Here is a 13936-nt window from a genome sequence, read left to right as displayed (position 1 = left end):
CCTCCGGATTTCTGATCCAGCAGCACAAAAATATCAGCAAAGCTTTTTGCCTTTCCATGGAGTGACATTTTGAGGCGCTCATTGCTTTGGCTCCCTTTCCCACCTATTTGTTTGGCTCATCCCAGTTGCCATGTGGGTTGCTAGGGCTCATGAAAGTCTTTTAGGCACGCTTAAAAAAAATGGTCGAGGGAGGTTCTACAAACACATGCGATGGCAGGAGATGACTCTAGATACATAAATAACCTAAGAATCCGAGGGAAGCATCAAGAGAAAGTCTGGATTATTAATTCTGGTTTTATTCGGTTTCAAACCAAGTTAAGGAGGCTGTAAAGATGCTTTCTCTAGCCTCAAGTTCAAGCTACATATTTATTGCTGCATATCGGGGCTTTTTTTTTTTGTAGCAGGAACTCCTTTGCATATTAGGTCACACACTCCTGATGTAGTCAATCCTCCAAGAGCTTCCAGGGCTCTCACTACAGGGCCTACTGTAAGCTCCAGGAGGATTGGCCACATTAGAGGGGTGTGGCCTAATGTGCAAATGAGTTCCTGCTACAAAAAAGCCCTGCTGCAGGTACAAGTACCAAGCAGGAAAGTGGTTGTTGGATGGTTGAGAGAAGTATCAGTTTCACAGTTAATCATAGTGTGATTTTAAACACAGGTGCATGTTTTCCTGCCATCTTGAATTAAGAAAAGATGAAGAAGAGGAGTTGGTTTTTATACCCTGCGTTTGCTACCTCAAAGTGTTTCAAAGCAGGTTATAATCTCTTTCCCTTTCTCTCCCCACAACGGACACCCTGTGAGGTAGGAGGGGCTGAGAAAGTTCTGAGAGAACTGTGACTGGCCCAAAGTCGCCCAGCAGGCTTCATCTGGAGGAGGAGTGGAGAATCAAACCCAGTTCTCCAGATCAGAGTCGGCTGCTCTTAACCGCTGCACCACACTGGCTCCCAGTGCAATGGGCCACTGCACATGAGAGGGGAAAATCAGATAGAGATTGCTGTCAGCACAGTGATGGGGGAAACATGATGCGCATTTCTGGGAAACAAGTGTGTGCGATGTGCAACAGCCATTCGGCTCTGCTTCACATGAGCACATAAAGCTGTTTTGTTACGAATCAAGCCCTTGGTCCATCAAGGTTAGTCTTGTCTACTCAGACTGGCAGCAGCTCTCCAGGGCCTCAGGCAGAGCTCTTTCACATCACCTGCTACCTCATCCTTTAATCTGGAGATGCTGGCAACTGAACCTGGGACCTTCTGCATACTGGACAGATGCTCTGCCACCAAGCAACAGCTCTTCACCCACATCACATAACTGCTTCTGCTGATTAGTGCATGCACGTGTGTTCACCAAGTGTGGGATGGTGCAAGTATCTGTAAAAATAGGACTGGTGGATTTTGCACATTTCTAGTCAGGGCTTGCATTCAGCAGGAGCTCAGAGGAGCACTGCTCCTGAACGCTGTTCCCTCTGTGAGCAAAAATTCTACTTTGTGAGCTATTGGTATTAAAATTGTGAGCTGCTGCAGGGCTTTTTTTGTGGGAACTCATATTAGGCCACAGCCCCTGACATCACCGTTGTTTCACACAGGGCTTTTTTTGCAGCAAAAGCTCAGCAGGAACTCATTTGCATATTAGGCCACACCCCTGGCACCAAGCCAGCCAAAACTGCATTCCTGTTTGTTTGTTTTTTTTTTAAAGCCCTGAGCTACTGGCATTAAAGTTGTGAGCTACTGCATAAATTATTGTGCTCTGGGGACATTTTTCCTGAGCTAAGACAAAAATCTGTGAGCTGGAGGCTAAAAATCTGTGAGCTAGCTCACACTCACTCAGCTTAGAGGGAACGCTGCTCCTGAACCTCCAATCAGGGTTTGCATGCAGTGTGGAGTTCTCTCCCTGCTGCACACAGATCCCGGGGCATGTGCAAATGAGATATGCTACTGAGTTCCTGCATCTTTTTTTCTACAAAATGACCCCTGATTAAAGTAATGCTGTAATCGTAAGCAGAGGCATACCCAGGGCTTTTTTTGTAGCAGGAACTCCTTACACACTCCTGATGCAGCCAATCCTCCTGGAGCTTACAGTAGGTCCTGTACTAAAAACCCTGTAAGCTCTTGGAGGATTGGCTACATCAGGGGGTGTAACCTAATATGCAAGAGTTCCTGCTACAAAAAAAGCCCTATAGCAGGGGTGGCCAACGGTAGCTCTCCAGATGTTTGTTGCCTACAACTCCCATTAGCCCTAGCCATTGGCCATGCTGGCTGGGGCTTATGGGAATTGTAGGCAAAAAACATCTGGAGAGCTACTGTTGGCCACCCCTGCCCTACAGCATACCCTTCTAAGCCCATTTGGCTTTGGTGGACTTAGTAACAGTGTGAGCAAGCCACAGCCAATTTACGGCAACCCCTGGTGGGGTTTTCAAGGCAAGAGACATCCAGAGGTGGTTTGGCATCGCCTTCCTTGATTTCCTCAGTGGTCTCCCATCCAAATACTAACCTATACTAACTGCTTAGCTTCCCAGCTCTGATGAGATCAGGCTAGCCTGGGCCACCCAGATCAAGGCTTGGTGAATTTAGAAGGGTGTAAAACTCTGTGGCAAAGAAGAAGAGGAAGAAGAAGAAGATGGTGATGTTATTGAATTTATATCCCGCCTATACGCTGAATCTCAGAGTCTCAGAGCGGTCACAGTATCCTTTACCACCCCATCCCCACAACAGACACCCTGTAAGGTGGGTGAGGCTGAGAGAGCTCTCCCAAAAGCTGCCCTTTCAAGGGCAACTCCTATGAGAGCTATGGCTGACCCAAGGCCATTCCAGCAGGTGCAAGTGGAGGAGTGGGGAATCAAGCCCGGTTCTCCACACACTTAACCACTACACCAAACTGGCTCTCGATCTTTCAGAAGATACATCTCAAGTGCAATTTCTATTTTGCCAATGAAGCAGATCGTAAACAAATGCAGCTCAGAACCCATAAAGAGAGGCTGATAAAATGGCGCCTTCCGCCTTGACTCCAAAGGTGAGCTGAGGACAGCCGTAGTGCTTGGAGATGACTGCAGCAGACCAGGTTCAACAGGTAGTGGTATGGTACAGACTCCCACTAAAGAGCTGTGAGAACAAAATACTACACTCTCCAGGCAATCAGGGAATGGCATCCTCTTATCCTCAAGAGCGTGCAAAAAGAGTCTTCCAAGAAACCAAAGACTCACGGCTGCTCTTGTAACAGTAGCATGGCTTGCCAGCAGCTTAAAAAAGCTACAGCGATTTGGGCAGCGCAGGTTGTCTTGCAGCGCTGAAATCCAGAGGCATTATAAATAGCAACGCAAAAGGAAAATTATTAGGAAATCCAAAGAAGGCAAAATGTCCCAACCCTCAGATGAAATTGTAGGAAAAGACTGCATTTCAAGGTCAGCCTGCTAAGAACTGGCAATCTGATCGGACAAAACGTGATGTTCCACAGGGGGTTACCAGCTCTGGGTTGGGAAAGACCTGGAGATTCTGGGGGTGGAATGCAAGGATGGGGATGTTTGGGGAGCGACTTCAGTAGGGTATGATGCAGGGGTGGCCAAACTGTGGCTCCAGACCCACATGGGGCTCTTTCACATATATTGAGTGGCTCTTGAAGTTCCCACCCCCCCTTCGGCCAGCTTGAAGAAGGCATTTCTCTGGGGGCTTGAAAAATGCACTTTAAGTTAAAGGCTTTCTTTCCACCTCTCCCTCCCTCCCTCCCTTCCTTCCTCTCTCCCTTCCTTTCTCCCTTTCTCCCTCCCTTCCTCTCTCCCTTCCTTCCTCTCTCCCTCCCTTCCTCCCTCCCTTCCTCTCTCCCTTCCTCCCTCCCTTTCTTCCTCCCTCCCTTCCTTCCTCCTTCCCTTCCTTCCACTCTCTCTTCCTCCCTCCCTCCTTTCCACTCTCCCTTCCTCCCTTCCTCCCTCCCTTCCTCCCTTCCTTCCTTCCTCCCTCCCTCTCTCCCTTCCTCCCTCCCTTCCTCCCTTTCTCCCTCCCTTCCTTCCACTCTCCCTCCCTTCCTCCCTCCCTTCCTTCCACTCTCCCTTCCTTCCTTCCACCCTTCCTCACTCCCTTTCTTCCTCCCTCCCTCCCTTCCTCTCTCCCTTCCTTCCTTCCTCCCTCCCTTGCTCTCTCACTTCCTCCCTCCCTTCCTTCCACTCTCCCTTCCTCCCTCCCTTCCTCCCTTTCTCCCTCCCTTCCTTTCTTCCTCCCTCCCTCCCTTCCTGTCTTGTGGTTCTTAAACATCTAAAGTTCTTGCCTTGAGGCTCTCAAACATCTGACATTTATTCTCTGTGGCTCTAATGTTAAGCAAGTTTGGCCACCTTTGGCATAATGCCATACAGTCCCCCTTCCAAAGTGGCTATTTTCTCCAAGTGAACTGATCTCTGTAGCTTGGAGCTCAGTGGTAGACCCAGGAGATCTCCAGCCACCACCTGGATGTTGGTGACCCAACTGTCAGAAATAAAAAAATCCATCCCCAAATCTGGATGTGCACATAAAGTTGCCTTCTACTGCATAAGATTCCTGGTCCATCAAGGTCTATTGGCACTGGAAGTGGCTCTCCAGGGTCTTTCAGACAAAGGTCTTTCAGATCACCTTCTACCTGATCCTGTTAAATGGAGATGCCAGGGATTGAACCTGGGACTTTGGGCAAGCAAGGCAGATGCTCTTCTACTGAGCCATGACTCTTTCCAGTATAGAAGCAGTCAGGAGTGTTGAAGAATGGGTATTTACAGGGCTTTTTTTGTAGCAGGAACTCCTTTGCATATCAGGCCAAGAGCTTACAGGGCTCTTAGTACAGGGCCTACTACAAGCTCATGGGGATTGGCTACATCAGGGGTGTGTGACCTACTATGCAAAGGAGTTCCTGCTACAAAAAAAGCCCTGGGTATTTAATAACAAAACGAGGAAGTAAGCATTATTTGTCCCATACACAGGGGCAGCCAAGAATCTTCCTAGCTGTCATATCAGGTTGAATCCCTGTTATCTCAGATAGCAGGTGATGGGAATGACCTTTCACAGTTTGACACTCTGGAGAGCCACTGTCAGGCAGAATAGATAACAAAGACCTAGATGGACCAGTGGTCTGACTCAGTATAAAGCAACTCCACATGTTCAACAGCTAATGGGGGGGAAATATTTCAGGATTGCTAAAGGAAGACCTTCCACCTCCTGTGAGGTGTCAAATTAGAACCTTGCAAGCCACAATGACTGCAGGAGATAGGGTTTATGAGGACCTAATCCAAAGATTTCAGTTTTGGCCTGCGGGAGTTCATTCTCCACTGAATACTCTAGTTGTGAGACATTTGAGTCAATCATCAGGGGTAGAAAACATATTTTTCTTCATTTTCCCTAAAGGAATCAAGGAAGTCCTTAGAAGTGAAGAGCCAGCAGTTATCAAGTTGGTATATAGAAAATGAAAGGGGAAGCTACAGGGACTCAGGTAAACAACAACACCAAAAAAAGACAATTTGTTCCCAGACAAAAAGGCTTTGTTCCATAGTCAGGAATGCACAATTCATAGCACAAAAGGATTCAGATATGCAGCAGAGACACACAGGATTGGAAGGAGTCTTACGAACATAAGAGAAGCCATGTTGGATCAAGCCAATGGCCCATCTAGTCCAACACTCTGTGTCACACAGCCCAAAAACCCAAGTGCCATCAGGAGGTCCATCAGTGGGTCATGTACTCCAATACTCTATTCACGGTAGAAAACTGAAAGCTAGATCATCTCCAACAGCCACCACCAGAAGACCTCAGTGAGAGAGAGAGCAAACATACTACACAGGGAATTGGTTTCATTTTTGGACCACTGTGACCATCAGGAAGTTTCTCTTCTCTCCTGTAATTTAAGGATTGAAAACTGCTCTCCTGTAACTTAAGCACAGTAAATTTAATCTCCGCCCCCCAGAAGCAGGGGCGACCTGATGCCCCATGCCGCCCTAGGCAGACTTGCTGCCTGGCACCCCTCAAGCTCCCCCGTGCCTTCCCCCTCCCTGCTATGCCTCCTTCTCCTCCCTCCCTTCGGACCCTTTCCCACCCACCCCATGCCAATTTCAACACCGGAACCAGCTCTAGCACCACGTTCAGGCTCTCTAAAGCCCCCCCCTCCCTGGCCGCACACTCGAATCAAGGGTAAAACTGTGGTGCGGGGCCAGGAAGCACTCAAGATCTCTCAGGAACAGCATCCTGAAAGGGTGATCCCCACTGCCTCCTCTCACATCCAGGAAGTGGGGAGGGGAGGAGTCAGCGGCAGCCGGGGTTGCCCTTTCAGGACGCTGTTCCTGAGAGATGGTGAGCATGTCCTGGCCCTGCAACATGGTTTTACCTGTGATTCAAGGGTTCAGCTGGGGAGGCAGGGGCTTTAGAGAGCCGGAATGCGGCGCTAGAGCCAGTTCCGGTGTTGAAATTGGCACGGGGTGGGTGGGAAAGGGTCCAAAGGGAGGGAGGAGGTGTAGCAGGGAGGGGGGAAGCACAGGGGGCATGCAGCCATGGTGGGGAGGGGGAAGCGTGGGGGCGTGGAGCCGTGGAGGGGAGGCAAAGGGAGGGAAGGAAATGGAGGGGCTGGCGGTAGCGGTGAGGGGCAGAGGAGGCAGGCAAACTAGGTGCTTGCCTGGGGCACCAGGAAGGGAGTGCAGAGCCCAATTTGTTGCCCCCACCCTCCCGGCGCCCTATGCAACTGCCTAGTTTGCCTAGTGGGAGAGCTGGCCCTGCTCAGAAGAAGAAGAAGAAGAAGAAGATATTGGATTTATATCCCGCCCTCCACTCCGAAGAGTCTCAGAGCGGCTCACAATCTCCTTTACCTTCCTCCCCCACAACAGACACCCTGTGAGGTGGGTGGGGCTGGAGAGGGCTCTAACAGCAGCTACCCTTTCAAGGACAACCTCTGTCAGGGCTATGGCTGACCCAAGGCCATTCCAGCAGGTGCAAGTGGAGGAGTGGGGAATCAAACCCGGTTCTCCCAGATAAGAGTCCGCACACTTAACCACTACACCAAACTGGCTCTCCAAACACAGGGCTGTAGCTGGGGGGGGGGGCGGAAACTGGAGGCAACACCTCCTATTACATCTACAGCTCTCCCACCCAATCTTCCAAGTTCCAATGAGAAATGCAGCTCAGAAACCATAAAGAGAGGCTGATGAAACAGCATCTTCCTCTTTGACTCTGAAGGGGAGCTAAGGACAGCCGTAGTGCTTGGAGATGACCACAGCGGACCAGGTTCAACAGGTGACGATGATACGGATTCCCACGAAGGGCTTTTTTTTTTTAGCAGGAGCTCCTTTGCATATTAGGCCACACCCCCTGATGTAGCCAATCCTCCAAGAGCTTACAGGGCTCTTTTTTGTAAGCTCTTGGAGGATTGGCTACATCAGGGGTGTGTGGCCTAATATGCAAAGGAGCTCCTGCTAGAATCCCACCCTGCTCATCTCACTGGCAGTGAGCCAGATATCTCTTCCTGAGTCAGCTAAACAATACAAATTGATAAACATATTTAACCCTATAATGACTGAACTTAGACATTGCCTAGACATGCAATGTAAATACTCGAAATTCCGATATTTTTGACATGCAAAAAATGACCAGGCAACTCAACTCACGTGCGCAAGGCGATCGAATCTGGCAAAGAGCTCATTCAGCATCCGCACCAGTTCCTGGGCCGATAACGTTGTGGACAGGTTAGTGAACCCTTTCACATCTGCAAAAAGGATACTGGAGACACAAGGGGAAAAGGAATTGGTACCTCTGGTTGTTAGATAGAGAGGACTATTCAGCACGATCAATGCAAACAGTCAATGCTATACACGAGGAAGAAGATTGCAGATTTATACCCTGCCCTTCTCTCTGGAAGGCAGTGAGCAGTCTCAGAGTGGCTTATAATCCCCTATTTCTTCTCCCCCCACAACAGACACCCTGTAAGGTGGGTGGGGCTGGAGAGGGCTCTCACAGCAGCTGTCCTTTCAAGGACAACCTTTGCCAGAGCTATGGCTGACCCAAGGCCATTCCAGCAGGTGCAAGTGGAGGAGTGGGGAATCAAACCCAGTTCTCCCAGATAAGAGGCTGCACACTTAACCACCACACCAAACTGGCTAGAAGAAGTGCTAGCAGGGATGTCTGCAGGTGAGGCCTGGGGATCTGCCAGAATGACAACCAGTCTCCAGAGGGGAGAGATCAGTGCCCCTGGAGAAAATGGCTGCTTGTGGAGTGTGGACTCAATGACATCACATCCTTCCTGAACTTCCTCCCCAGATTCCTCCCCCAAATCTCCATGAATTTCCCAATCCAAAGTTGGCAGCCCTGGCCATGGCCTGTGCCCCTGGCTGGATGAGGCCACCATATTTCCAACTGAGATTTTGACATAAATAAATGGAGAGAATCTATGGAAAGAATAAATGAAGAGAATCCATGATTTGCAAACTTCTAGCATATTGTCACAAAGAGAGAGGGACTTCTCGGTAGCAGCCCCCTACTGGTGGAACCAGCTACCGGAAGAAGTGAGGGCCTTGTGGGACCTCACCCTGTTCTGCAAGGCCTGTAAAACCACACTCTTCCGGTTCGCCTTTAACTGATCTAGAGTTATTTATTTATTTTATTTACCTTAAATTTCTACCCCACCCTCTCTGCAAGCAGACTCAGGGCGGCTAACAGTCAATTTAGATATTTGCATTTACAATTTAAAAACCAATAAAATGCAATTATAATCAAAACATTCTAAAAAACATTCTATGGTGATGTCTTTAATATAGGCGGATTCTTTTCCTGATGGTGATCAGATAATAATCATAGCTCTTTAGAGATGTGGGGTGGCAATCTTCTCCCGGGTCAGATGTTAAATGCCTGTCTGAACAGTTCTGTCTTGCAGGCCCTGCAGAAGGTAGAAAGATCCCGCAGGGCTTTTGTAGCCTCCGGGAGGGCATTCCACATTCCTGGTGCTACCACCAAGAAAGCCCTAGCCCTTGTGGAGCATAACCTGGCCTCCTTTGGTCCAGGGATAGAAAGTAGATTTTGTGTCCCTGAATGCAGTGCTCGCTGGGGAACATATGGAGAAAGGCGGTCCCGTAGATAGGCAGACCCCCGACCATAAAGGGCTTTAAAGGTCAATACCAACACCTTGGGGGCCCCATTAACAGCCACGCCGCAGCGTTCTGCACTAGCTGTAGTTTCTGAGTCAGAGTCAAGGGTAGCCCCATGTACAGAGCATTACAGTGATCTATTCTTGAGGTGACCTTAGTGTGGATCACCATTGCTAAGTTGGCATGCTCCAGGAAGGGGGCCAACTGCCGTACCCACCGAAGATGGAAAAAGGTGGATCTGGTAGTGGCTACTACCTGGGCCTCCATTGTGAGAGAGGACTCCAGGAGTACTCCCAAGCTCTTGACCTTAGGGGCCGGTATTAATGACACCCCATCAAGCCGGGAAAGGGATCTCCCTTCCCGGACCGCCCCGACTCAGATAGAGAACCTCCATCTTCATCGGAGTTACGGTCACTGTGGGAGAAAATGTAAGAATACTGAAGCCATCAGAAGCGAAACAACTACATATGATATTAGCACCAGATTGTTTTAATGACTGGATTTTAAATTGTTGTATTAATGTTACGCAATTTTTAAATTGATTGTTTTCATTTTGTTGCTGTGAGCCACCCTGAGCCTGCCCTGGTGGGGAGGGCGGGATATAAATAAAATAAAACAAAACACTCTGGTGTGTGAGAAAAATGTTGTTGAGTCACCTCCAGCTTATGATGACCTCATGAATTTGTGTCCTTCAAAATGTCCTCTTCTCATTCACAGCCTTGCTCAGGTCTTGCAGACTGAGGGCTGTGGCTTCCTTCATTGACTCATAGAGTTGGAAGGGGCCATACAGGCCATCTAGTCCAACCCCCTGCTCCATGCAGGATCAGCCTAGAGCAGGGGTGGGGAACAGTGGCTCTTCAGATGTTTTTTGCCTACAACTTCCATCAGCCCCAGTCATTGGCCATGCTGGCTGGGGCTCATGGGAGTTGTAGGCAAAAAACATCTGGAGTGTCTTTGTTCCCCACCCCTGGCCTAGAGCATCCCTGGCCAGTGTTCATCCAGCCGCTGCTTCAAGACTGCCAGGATGGGGGAGCTCACCACCTCCCTCCGTAGTTGATTCCACCATTGAACGACTCTCACTGTAAAAAAAGTCTTTCCTAATACCCAGTTGATACCTTCCCACCCTTAATTTAAACTCATTATTACAAGTCCTGTTCCACATAAGGATCCACATACTGTCCTTGTTGACAAGTTGGTAAAATGTGGTTTGGATCCTGTGACCGTTAGGTGGATCTGTAACTGGCTGACAGATTGCACCCAAAGTGTGCTTGTGAATTCATGTCCTCATCCTCTTGGAGAGGAGTGATAAGTGGAGTGACTCAATGATCTGTCCTGGGACCTGTTTTGTTCAACATCTTTACACATGATTTGGATGAAGGAATAGAGAGAATGCTTATTAAATTTGCAGAGGATACTCTGATTGGCGAGAGAGGAGAGGGTTGGGGAGCTAGCCTGTTGTTTAACACCCGGAGTAGGGTGATGAGCCGGGCCTATTCCCAGTTGAAATTGTGGGTTAAATTTATCTAGGGGTCTTAGTGGACCATACGCTGAACATGAGTCAACAGTGTGATGTGGTGGCTAAAAAGGCAAATGCAATTTTGGGCTATATCAACAGAAGTATAGTGTCCAGATCACATGAAGTGATGGCATCGCTTTACTCTGCTCTGGTAAGACCTCGCCTGGGGTATTGTATTGAGTTTTGGACACCACATTTTAAGAAGGATAGAGACAAGCTGGAACAGGTCCAGAGAAAGGCAATGAAGATGGTGAGGGGTCTGGAGACTGAGTCCAATGAAGAAAGTTTGAAGGAGGTGGGCATGTTTAGCCTGGAGAGTATGTGGCTGAAAGGTGATATGATCACCATCTTCAAGTACATGAAGGGCTGTCATATAGAGGATGGTGTGGAATTATTTTCTGTGGCCCCAGAAGGTAGGACCAGAACCAATGGGCTGAAATTAAATCAAAAGAGTTTCCGGTTCAACATTAGGAAGAACTTCCTGACAGTTAGAGCGGTTCCTCAGTGGAACAGGCTTCCTCAGGAGGTGGTGGGCTCTCCTTCTTTGGAGGTTTTTAAAGAGAGCCTAGATGGCCATCTGGCAGCAATGAAGATCCTGTGAATTTAGGGGAGGTATTTATGAGTTTCCTGCCTTGTGCAGGGGTTGGACTAGATGACCTTGGAGGTCCCTTCCAATTCTATGATTCTATTCTCTGCTGCCAACAGGAACAGCTCCCTGCCCCCCTCTAAGCAACAGCTCTTCAAATACGTATAGAGAGCAGCAGGCGTGGAATTCTAGCAGGACCTCCTTTGCATATTAGGCCATACCTCCTTGATGTAGCCAATCCTCCAAGAGCTTACAACAAAGAACCTTGTAAGCTCTTAGAGGATTGGATACATCAGGGGTGTGTGGCCTAATATGCAGAGGAGCTCCTGCTAGAATTCCGACCCTTTTGCCTTTGCCTTTGCCTTTGCCTTTTTAGCCACCACATGTCCCCTCTCCACCTCCTCTTCTCCAGACTGAACATTTTCAAGTCCCTTAGCCTTTCCTCCTAGGAACTGGTCTCCAGGCCCCTGATCATCCTTGTCACTCTCCTCTGCACCCACTCCATTCTGTCCACATCTTTCTTGATGTGAGGCTCAACCCTTCTCACATTGGGTCTTCCTCTCTTCCTACTGCCTTCCGCTTCTCCAAGCATGATTGTCTTCTCCAGTGACTCCTGCCTTCTCATGATGTGATCAAAGCATGACAGAAGAAGAAAACGACTGCAGATTTATGCCCCGCCCTTCTCTCCGAATCAGAGACTCATCACAGCAGCTTACAATCTCCCATATCTTCTCCCCCTGCAACTGACACCCTGTGAGGTAGGTGGGGCTGAGAGGGCTCTCACAGCAGCTGCCCTTTCCACGGCAACTTCTGTGATAGCTATGGCTGACCCAAGGCCATTCCAGCAGCTGTAAGTCGAGGAGTGGGGAATCAAATCTGGTTCTCCCAGGTAAGAGTCCGCCCACTTAACCACTACAGGGGAAGAAGGTTTATGAGAGCTATGGCTAACCCAAGGCCATTCCAGCAGCTGCAAGGGGAGGAGTGGGGAATCAAGCCGGGTTCTCCCAGATAAGAGTCTGCACACTTAACCACTACAGGGGAAGAAGGTCTATGAGAGCTATGACTAACCCAAGGTCATTCCAGCAGCTGTAAGTCAAGGAGTGGGGAATCAAATCTGGTTCTCCCAGGTAAGAGTCCGCCCACTTAACCACTACACCAAACTGGCTCTCTGAGTTTAGTCATTTTAGCTTCTAGGGAGAGTTCAGGCTTGAGTTGTTCTAGGATTTTTTATTACTGTCTATGAATTCTCGGCTTCAGAAATGCAGGCATTGGATTAAAAATAAGGGTTTTTAAAAAAAATAAGTTCAGGAGCTTTTACTTTTCATGTTGCAGCTTCCCACTCTGAGAAGGTTCTATCCTGGGAGGCTTACAAAGCCCCGCTTTCCCTGGCAGCGTCCCACAGGGCATGAAAGACTGTTATTCCCCAGGGATTCTAGCAATAGTTTCTACAGTGGCTTTCACCGCATTCCTATGAAGACACACTCTAGTCTCAGTCCACTGAAATTAATATACTTAGGCTAGAATAAATCTGAATAGGATCACAGAGCCTTTAAGGCATGCATAAACACGCTGTGATTTGGTGGGTTATTGCCTCTGAACTGTGTGGACACTTGGGGCTCTTTAGCTTGGAGAAACGTCGACTGATGGGTGACATGATAGAGGTTTGCAAGATTATGCATGGGAAAGAGAAGGTAGAGAAAGAAGTACTTTTCTCCCTTTCTCACAATACAAGAACTCGTGGGCACTCAATTCAATTGCTGAGCAGTCGGGTTAGAGCGGATAAAAGGAAGTACTTCTTCACCCAAAGGGTGATTAATACGTGGAATTCACTGCCACAGGAGGTGGCAGTGGCTACAAGGATAGACAGCTTCAAGAGGGGATTGGAAAAACATATTGACAGAGGTCCATCAGTGGATATAAGCCACAGCGTATTGTTGGAACTCTCTTTCTCGGGCAGTGATGCTCTGTATTCTTGGTGCTTGGGGGGGGGGGCACAGCGGGAAGACTTCTAGTGTCCTGGCCCCACTAGTGGACCTCCTGATGGCACTCAGTTATTTTGGCCACCGTGTGTTGAGCTGGATAGGCCATTGGCCTGATCCAACACGGCTTCTCTTATGTTCTTATGACTGCAAATTTTATTGTCTCCTTCGGTTGGCTGCACATCCCCTTGCACTTTTGGAAATGTAGGATATATATATATATATATATATATATATATATATATATATATATATATATATATATATATATATATATATATATATATATATATATATATATATAATTAATTATGACACACTGTGTAATGTGTCATAATTTTAAAAAATGGCTTTCCTTATGGTCCAACTCTCACAGCCATTCATTACTACTGGGAATACCATCGCTTTAACTATACAGACTTTTGTTGGCAGGATGATGTCCCTACTTTTTATTATACTGCCCAGGTTCACCACAGCTGTCCTCGCAAGGAGCAAATGTCTTTTAATTTCATGGCTACAGTCACCATCTGCAGTGATCTTGGATCCCAGGAATCTGAAGTGCACAACATCCTACCCTTCCTTAAAATGCCTATAGCTTAAATGCAATTAAAGGCCTTTGCAAACCGCCTTGCAGTGCTTCCTGAACAGAAACAGTACCCTCTTTCCCTCCTTTGGAAGTCTGTTCCCTAAGAACATAAGAGAAGCCATGTTGGATCAGGCCAATGGCCCATCCAGTTCAACACTCTGTCACACAGTGGCCAAAAAACCCAGGTGCCATCAGGAGGTCC

The 13936-nt window shown here is 48.2% G+C and overlaps 1 protein-coding gene across 2 annotated transcripts in view; it reads right to left on the bottom strand.

Moving 5' to 3' along the window:
* ADCY8 (adenylate cyclase 8) overlaps positions 1–13936 on the bottom strand; it is a 198811-nt gene that overhangs the window by 101209 nt on the left and 83666 nt on the right. For both annotated transcript variants that reach the window (XM_060243211.1, XM_060243212.1), the window contains exon 4: positions 7595–7706. In XM_060243211.1, the coding sequence (XP_060099194.1) occupies positions 7595–7706 (112 nt within the window). The remainder of the gene's footprint in view (positions 1–7594; positions 7707–13936) is intronic.

This window comes from Heteronotia binoei, chromosome 7, assembly GCF_032191835.1.
Source record: "Heteronotia binoei isolate CCM8104 ecotype False Entrance Well chromosome 7, APGP_CSIRO_Hbin_v1, whole genome shotgun sequence".
Classification (NCBI taxonomy): domain Eukaryota; kingdom Metazoa; phylum Chordata; class Lepidosauria; order Squamata; family Gekkonidae; genus Heteronotia; species Heteronotia binoei.
The sequence above is the reverse complement of the archived record's forward strand: the minus strand, read 5'-3'. Positions and strand labels throughout refer to the sequence as shown.